General features: G+C 29.7%; 1 protein-coding gene across 1 annotated transcript; it reads right to left on the bottom strand.

Annotated features, from left to right (window-relative positions):
- Nucleotides 1-5,692: 5,692 nt before the first annotated feature.
- On the bottom strand, nt 5,693-8,879 carry LOC131617399 (uncharacterized). The gene is made up of 4 exons (XM_058888693.1): nt 8,727-8,879; nt 8,358-8,574; nt 8,172-8,245; nt 5,693-6,047 (listed from the first exon to the last, which is right to left on the bottom strand). Exons 2-4 carry the CDS (start codon nt 8,571-8,573, stop codon nt 5,954-5,956), a joined length of 384 nt encoding a protein of 127 aa, XP_058744676.1. The 5' UTR covers nt 8,574; nt 8,727-8,879; the 3' UTR covers nt 5,693-5,953.
- Between the last annotated feature and the right edge of the window lie 850 nt (nt 8,880-9,729).

Genomic DNA, 9,729 nt, shown 5'->3' with positions numbered 1-9,729 from the left:
TTTGCTCCCGTATCCTCTTAGTATACTCACAGTGAAAGAAGAGATGAGGCAAGGCTTCAATATCCTGGCAAAACACACAACATCCATCCGTGGTGATACCAATCTTCGTAAGTCTATCTTTCGTAGGGAGCCTTCCTAACATGACCAACCACAGTATGAAACAGGCCCTTGGTCGAGCATGGTTGTTATGAACCAATTTCTTCCAACAAATATCACCTCGGTCTCCCCTAATATCCTTATACATGTCCGCAGTTCGATATTTGCCACTTTGAATACTTGTTAACCAATATTGGCTATTCTGAATCAAGTCTCTGCACTTCATAATCCGGCTCACCATCCAGGAACAGTTTGGTGGTACCTGCCATTGCATAACAGAACTGTTTTTGATGTAGTACGAATTAAGCCATCGAATCCATAATTTGTCTGCCTTCATATGCAGATTCCAGAGGAGTTTGCACAATGTAGCTTTATTCCAGTCATGTAGGTATTTGATATTTAATCCACCTGCGCTTTTCGGCTCACATACCCTCTCCCATGCTACCAACGCTTTCCTTCCGTTTGCTTTCCCGGTCCAAAGAAAATTCTTGCAAATAGCATTGATGGTCATAATGACTTTTTTTGGTAACGGAAAGACCTGCATCCAATAACCAGATATCGTTAGTAAGACACTTTTAACCAACTGTAATCTCCCCGCATAGCTAAGTAACCTCGCAGACCAATGGTGGATTCTGGTCAGCACTTTATCAATTAGCGGTTGGCATTGGTTGATAGAGAGGCGCCTGCTTGAGAGAGGAACCCCAAGGTATTTGAAAGGCAGCTCCCCCTCCTTAAAACCAGTGGCATTCAGGATTAACTGCTTCTCCGGAACACTCGTACCACCAAAGTATGCCTTACATTTCGCAGGATTCGCTTTTAAACCTGTTGCCTCTGAAAACTCCTGGAAAATAAGCATCATGGATTGGATAGACTCGACATCTCCTCTAGCAAAAAGAAGGAGATCATCTGCAAAACATACATTGCTTATTTGAAGCCTAGCACACTTAGGGTGATATTTAAACTTCGGGCATTCACGGAGGTCAGTCAGGCATCTATGCAAATATTCCATAACCAAAACGAAAAGGAGCGGAGAGATAGGGTCACCCTGTCTCAAACCTCTTTTTGCTTTCAGTATGCTGCTCATCTGGCCATTAATGAGGTACCTGTAGGACACTGAGCTAATAACAGTCATAATCCAGGTGATGAACTGCCGAGGGAAGCTCATTTCTTGCATAATCATTTCCACCGCTTGCCACTCCACCGTATCATACGCTTTTTAGTTTACTATCTTATTATTTTCACTATAATATTTTTTTTAATTAATTCATATCAAATTTTGCTATGACTTTAATTGAACCTTCACTAAAATTAATACATCAAATATATAAGATTATACATATTGATTCAAATATTTACTTAATTACTATAATATTGATACAAATATCAACTACTATAATAAGAATTTTGAATCCCCATCTAATTATTATTATTAATAATAATAATAATAATAATAATATAAAATTTAATATTTATCAAGTTAACTACATATGCTTACTATCAAATTTATATAAAAAATTAAACATATATTTTGCCGACAATTTTTTTTTTTTAAAATTAAACATATATTCAAGATAATATGTTTAATGATTGTTGTAGTGCATGTCAAACTACATTTTAAGGATTGTGAGTTTGAGCGATGAGGAAAGTGTGATTGTTTTTTAAAAATTATATAAATTAAATTAAATTCATTCTCACATGATTATTTTAAAAAAATATCATAAATATTTATTTAATATATGATCATAAAATCATATAATATCAATAGAATCCATAAATTTACAATACGGAAATTTTTTAAAATTATAGGCATGCCCGACGGGCCGAACCTTTTTTTTTTCTAACGGACCGACAAAATATTTACTTAAATTGAACCGATATTGTAGATCATATTTTCTAACGAGCCGACAAAATATAGGTTTTTTAATCCATATATTAAATTTTTAGAATTTTTTCAAACATTTATCTCAAATTGTTTATAATTAAAAATCAAAAAATTTTAAACAACTAAATTATAAAATAAAATACAAGAATAGTAAATCATTAAGGAATATTTGAAAAAAATAAGAAATTAATTGATGCAGTACTGTAATATTTGAAATGTTAAGAAGTGCAATAGGGTAAATTAATATTATATTTAATTTAGACAATTTCTTCATAAATAGTGGTGTTAAATGTTAAGAATTGCAATAGTCATTATTATTAACACTGGTATATTTTAAAGACAATTTTAATGCAATATTTGCACCTGATATAGTGTTATCTATAAATATTCTTTATTTTTATGTTCTTTTTAAAAATATATGTAATATATTAATTATATATTATTTATTTACTACTGATAGATAACTATTTAATTATTTTATTTATCTTTTATATGTTGATATTAAATTAATGTTTATATGAGATTCAGAATTTCAAATATTATATTTTTTTAACCATCAAAATACTATATTTATTTAATATTTTTGACGATATTGTGCGACCCGTACGAAAACACGGATAAATGACTACTTAATTATTTTTATTTTTTTTGAACTAAACTATACATTTTTGACGGGTCGAGATTACTTAATTTATATATCTTTTATATACTTTCTTAACCATCACTATACTATACTTATTTATTATTTATAATGATATTTTACGATCCGTATAAATGCCTGGGTAGTTGATTAATTAATTATGACATTTATTCTTTTTACTAAAACATTTATGTTTTACTGAACGAGGCTACTTAATTTATATATCTCTTATATACTTTTATTAACCATTATTATATTATATTTATTTATTATTTATAATTACATTTGCGCGACCCGTGCGAACGCACGGGTCTCTTGCTAGGTTTTATTATCCAATATGCCAATGGGTTTTAGGTTACGCAAATTTGGTGATTATTATCATGTCGGTAAAATTTGGATAATTTCTCCTAAGAAACAACAAACAATTAATTTAATATATTTTATTATCATTCAATTTTAAATGCTAATGTAATTTCACAATAATATATAATTTTTTATTGAATGACATAATATACATTTTTTTGGGTACAAGAGAGGGTCAGCTCAAAAAAAAGAAATTACAAAGCTTTATTATTATTTTTATTATTTATAATAAAATGTTAATATTTATTCTAAAGAATGAGATAATATAATTTTAATACATGTAATATAACTTTGTATTTTTTATAATAAAATGTTAATATTTTTTCTAAAAAAATTCTAAAAATATTTGTTTTTGATTAATACCGTAAAAAGAATTTATTTACTTTCTATTAAATATAATAGATCTTTTTGTGTCATATCTTTTTGATTTCATTTATGACTATATCTTTTTATTAAATACCAATTATAAAATCATATTAGTATTATTGTCAAAGTTAATATAATATTATACACTTAATTATAATCGCCTTGGTATAATTCCCTTAATTATAATTTTTTACTAAATTTCTAATTAATTTTCAAAATAATAAACATTATACCCTATATAAGGTAAAATTTCCATATATCAAGGTAAAAGAGGGGCTAATATTATATTCCAATTAATGTATTTGATAAATGTAATTAATACAGGTATTCAAAATGTAAACAAATGTTTTTAATACATATATTCCAATATATTTGATTATTGCAACAATGACTCTCCGTATTCAAAATCCAAAATATTTTAAACTATAATTTACATATTTTATTATGATTATGGCCCATTGATTTTCCCAAAATTTAGTTCCTATCTTTACAAAATCATTAGTTTCAATGTCCATTTATCATTATCATTTTGGCTTAGGAGACGTAAAGTCCCCTAATTTTTCATTAGTTTCTTTGAGGCTTGAAGCTTTAATTTTTTTATACATGTATTCCAATTTAAAATAATAAAAAGGAAAATCTTTTTTATTTTTAATACATGTATTCCCATTAATATATTTCATTATTACACTTCATAGTAAAAATCCATAATAATTCATCCTTATATTAATTGTCGTTACCTTAACATAATGTAATTAATAAAAAATTTATTTCGTTGTTTGTTCCAACCTTAACCAGCCAAAAAATATTTTTGTTAGGGAGACTACAGTAATACCTTCTCATTACATTTATGATTTCAATTTTTGTACTAATTTTAGTATTAAAATTTTAATTATTATTATTATTAATATTTATTTTTATTATGTTCCAATTAATGTGATTAAACAGTTATTTTTTGTCTTTTATTATTATTTTGTTATGATAAATGTGTGTTAATAATAAATATCTCAATTAGGTTAGTAAAATAATTATTTTAATTGTTTGTGTGTCATAACAGCCGTAAAAAAATCATTTATATTCTATTAAGTAGAATGAAATTTTTTTGTGTCGTATCTTTTTTATTTCATTAATCAATATATTCTTTCCATTCAATTTACTTTATTATATACTAATTAGAGGTTTATTTTATACATTTTCTACAAAAATATTTATGGTAATAGTTCGAAAAAAAATTATGAATTTTTTTTATGATCCAAATATTTTTATTAAGATAAATAGAAGATATTTATATGACAACCGTCATTTAAGATATTTATATGACAATCATCATTTCGATTTTATTTTATTTTTTATAATTTACTTATCACATTCAATTTTTCAAAAAAAATTCTTTTAGTTTTTCAACCATTGTTATTTATACAACTTAACTATGTTTAAATTTATTTTAGGCTAAATTACAGTTTTGGTCCTCCTGTTTTGGTATTTTTACGATTTTGGTCCCCTATTTTCTTTTTAAACAGTTTTGGTCCCCCATCCCAATTTTGAACCAACTGTTCATGTTAGGTCATGTGACTAAAACTGTTTAAAAAGAAAATAGGGGGACCAATATCATGAAAATACCAAAACAGGAGGACTAAAACTGTAATTTAGACTTTATTTTATATTAGATGATAAAATCATATAATATCAACAGAATTCATAAATTTACAATACACAAGAATTTAAAAATTATAGCCATACTCGATGGGACGAACCTATTTTTCTGACGGGCCGACAAAATATTTACTTAAATTGAACAGATATTAGAGATCATATGTTTAATAACTTCTGAATTACTATAGCATATAACTTCTAAATTACTACACAAATTTAACAAACATAATATTATTTAATTTATTAAATCTAATCAAATTATTAAACCAATATGTTTTTTTGGTATATAATATATTTTATTTTATAATATTTGTTAATAAAAATTACAGGCATACCCGGCAGGACAAACATGTTTTTCTACCATATATTTGGTTTAATAGCAATTAACAAATCTATATTTATCCTGACAACTACTACAACTTAATAAATTAAATTAATATTTGTATGACAATCAACATTGAAATTTTTTTCTATTAATTCGTATAAATTAATATACATTTTTAATCATAACTATATAATATTTATTTAATATTTATCGACTTTACGTGACCCGTGCGGGCGCACGGGTCCTTTACTAGTTATGGTTATAAACTTTTATTATGGTTCGGTTTGGTTCATACAAATTACAAACACTACTTGGTGAAGTGAACTCGGACCACAATCCTAGAGTTTAGCGGTTAGTAATGACCTCTGTGTAGCTTCAAAAGAACAAATTCATATTAAAAACTGTTATTTAATGGAAGCAAATTACCATATCCAAAATTTCTGATCCATTTATCTTTTAAAGAACCCATACAATCCAAAAATCAAATTTGTTCTTAAGAAGGAAGTAATGCATTACAGTGCATTACTACCACACAACCTATTCCATCAAGTGGCTAACAATCAAAAGCAAGACCTACATATGAAGTTTCTTTGCCCTTCAACTAACATCTGGTGCTTCATCACAAACAGCTTTATCTGCTTGCGTGATTCTCTTCACCGTTATTTTCATTATTTGGTTTCCCACTGCAACAGTAGAAATGTGGAAGCCTGACACGACCACAACCCCTGCAGCAGAAGTGAAGTTATTAATCATATCTGAAATTTTGAACTAGAAATTTACATGAATTTAATCTTTTATCAACCGCATATAATAGACTTGTATTCTCATACGATACTTAGTAGCTAATCAATCTAAGTCGTGTAAACAATAGACATGTTTTTTGAATTTGTTAGTGCAAGCTTAGAGACACCACAGAAGCATACAGTTTTAACCTTTAAGACCCCCTTTTCTTTCTCTCTTGTCATCAATGAGCTAGCAAGAAAATGATGATTGAATTTCAATCATGTGTTCCTAGAATTATGCACATATATGACATTCATAGAATTCTAATAGATAAATCATTAACATCCTCAGCGCAGTCTGACCAAGAATAGCTTTCAAAATTTCAGAACAAGGCTCACAAATAGGACAGCTAAAATGGTTAAAGAAAAAGGGAAATCAACAAATAGAACGTGTTAATGTTGTAAAGAAAAACAAAACCGAGTCCGACATAAGCTACAGGAAATATGTGCTAATGGACCGTGTCCAATAAATGTGCACTTTTATAATAACAAAACTGAGTAAAACCATTAAAATGTCACAAATTCTGACACACAAACATTTTTTTTTATGGTTCATCAAACTCACAATCCTGCCTATGTTAGCTTTGCTATTCGTAGTCGATCTCAAGCCCGGATAAAAGGAGAGGGTTGTGTTAGGCAGTCGACAACCAACATAAATTTTTTTCGAATCTCTATGACATAGATCATCTACAAAAAACTGGTGGAAGTTGATTCATGTAGCAGACCCCACTTAAAGGGATAAGGCTTGGTTGTTGTTATTGTTGGGTCATCAAACTCGTGAAGAAAATTAAACTGATTAGCATTGTTTTCTAATGGCATCTCTTTCCGCTTAAACTCTATTTTTTAGCTATTTTGATCAAACAAAGAACAAACACAACTTTCAAATTTCTACATTCTCTAATATTTTGAACAAAGTTGTTATTACAGTACGCACTATCCTACAGGCTACAACAAATCAAAAGCTAACTAGTCTACAACAAAGCAAAAGCTATGTGTTGTTAAAACTTAAATGTTAATACATAAGTATGTAAAATCTGCTTTAAGTAAGACCACTTTTTATCTAATTACTCAACTACTTGTTAGAAAAATGCTGTCCCTGTTCAACCAATGCATCAGTACGAAGATCAAATAGAATAATATTGCGGGAAACTATCTAACTTATCTGAAAAGTTTGAGTAGCAGTAGAAACTAGAAAAAAATTACGGGGATCTAATAGCTTCATACAACTAAAAAAAATCATATCAGCATATTTGCAACTTTATAGATTATTTCCTTATGAAGTAGCACCATAATGTATAATGGATCTCAGCTAGTTGCATTTGAGGGCAAGAGGGAGAATAACTAGCAACAAAACAACTTGTTGGAGATATTCAGTGAAGGGGACTCATTTAACCATACATAAACTTTTATCTTTTCCCAACTGTTATCTGTTGGTTAAAGTAACAACAAAAGAGATTGGGTGAAAATAAGGGAGATGGTAATAATATCAAGCAAAAAGTTTAGATTGCACTCCATCTTCGGGACAGTTTCGTTTTAGAAGAAGCAATAGAGAAGTGTACTTCAGCTTCAGCCTATCCTCTAAAAATAAAAAAACTCCACGCATCCCAGACAAATCACTTTTTTCTCCATTTCAAAAACTATTATGGTCGGTTAAATAAGAAAAGGATATAAATCAATCAAAACTATTTAGTACAACAACAAATATCAAGACTTATCCCACTAAATGAGGTCGACTACATGGATCAACTTTCATCATAATATTCTATCCAGGACCATTACTTATATCCAAATCGTTAATCTCAAGATCTTTCTTAATAATTCTCTTATAGGTTTTCTAGGTCTAGGTCTACCTCTACCTCTAATTGTTTGATTTCTCTCCATCTGATCTACTCTCCTTACCACAGAATCAACGGATCTTCTCTCTACATGTCCAAACCACCTAAATCACTCAAATATCTAATGTTCAAGGACTCTAGTACTATTTAATCAAAAGAAATCGCACATATTTGCAGAACATAACAAAAAAAAAAGTGAGCATTAACGGTAAACAAACACTCAATTGCTTACTTGCACAGAACAAGCACAGGAACAGGCTTCAAAGCTTTTGGTCCATTTCTAATTCCTCTTTTATGAGGAGAAACCTACAATGACAAACAAAACGATCACAAAAACTATAAAATGCAAAATTGAAAAAGATAATAGAGTGCAATTCATCAGTAAAATTCAACATATGTCTACAATGAAATACTCTACCTTCCTCTTTGGAACAGCCATGAGCTCCATAGAGCCACCAAAAGAGAAATTAGGGGAACTAAATTCAGGCAAAACGGGTAGCACTGACGGAATCCCATGGTCAATGCTCCCAGATAAAGGAGGAGATTGAGGCACGGAATGAAAAACCCTATTGAACCCTAAAATGCCGCCAAATTTCCTTCCAGTGTCCCGTAGAATTGCGATTCTCAATGCCATTCTTGTGGTTAAACAACAAAATCAGGTATTAATTGACGATAGTGAGAGAGAGAGATACGAAGCAGATTTTAATTGTAGAGAAAGAGTGAGTAATTCGAATTAAGGATTATTGGAAAAATTGGGGAAGAAAAAATGGTTGAAGTTAGAAGTTACCGAGATGAAACAGTGGAGCTATTAAGATGGTGGCGGAGGCAGGTTAGAAGTGAACGGCGGCGATGTAGGGACGGCAGAGCGAACGACGACGTAAAGTGAAGAAGCCAAAGAATGTTTATGTTTATGTTTATGTAAGTTTATTGAGAAGAAGAAAAAAATATCAAACTTTGGTAATATACCATTTTACACAATATTTCAAACATATGATAAATTAAAAAAAATAATAATAGTGGCTTTTAAATTTCATTTATTTTTGTAGCTCATCTTTAAATCATTTTGACAAAACATGTTGATGGAGAAATGATCGGAAGTGAGGGTGGTTCTGAGTTTTCAGTGTCGTGGAGAGAAAATTTGAAAGATTAGTACTTCAACGCTTAAGTTAGTACGTGAGAAAGAATAGTGAATTGAAACCTGTAAGATTAGCATTACAATGCTCACTTGAATGTGTGTCTTCTTTATATATAGTAAAGAGAGAAAATAACAAACTCCTATTAGTTAGAAGTGAATTAGGGAGAGTCATTGAATGCACTTGTAGTTGAGATTTATGTTACTATCATGGGCAAAGTGCTCTTGCTAAGAAGGTTCTGGAAGCAATATTAGTCCATCATAGTGTCAGGGTCGATATGGCTGGCCCATAACAGTTTCCCCCAAGCATGTGCATATGCTCGACAAGACATGAGTTTATTACTTCTGCTTTAGCTGCCGACCACTTTCACCTTTACGTTTGGAAGAGCAAGAAAAAACGCTTAAATCCTTTGGGGATTCGTGCATTTAATGCTTCATACTTCAAATGTCTTTTTGAAAGCGTCATCATTATGACTCTTGGAACTCGAGATACTTGAGTGTTGGGTGTGAATGATTTGACATTTTGATAGACCCTATTTCTTTTTGCATGTTATAATATAGTCCTCAAAGAGTCAGTGTTTCTTTCTTTGAGTCATTTTTTCAGTTTAGTCGTCAGCATCCTATTTAGTGTTTCATTTTTCCTGCATCTAAAAAGTTA

The sequence above is a fragment of the Vicia villosa genome, linkage group LG7, assembly GCF_029867415.1.
Source record: "Vicia villosa cultivar HV-30 ecotype Madison, WI linkage group LG7, Vvil1.0, whole genome shotgun sequence".
Classification (NCBI taxonomy): Eukaryota; Viridiplantae; Streptophyta; class Magnoliopsida; order Fabales; family Fabaceae; genus Vicia; species Vicia villosa.
The sequence above is the reverse complement of the archived record's forward strand: the minus strand, read 5'-3'. Positions and strand labels throughout refer to the sequence as shown.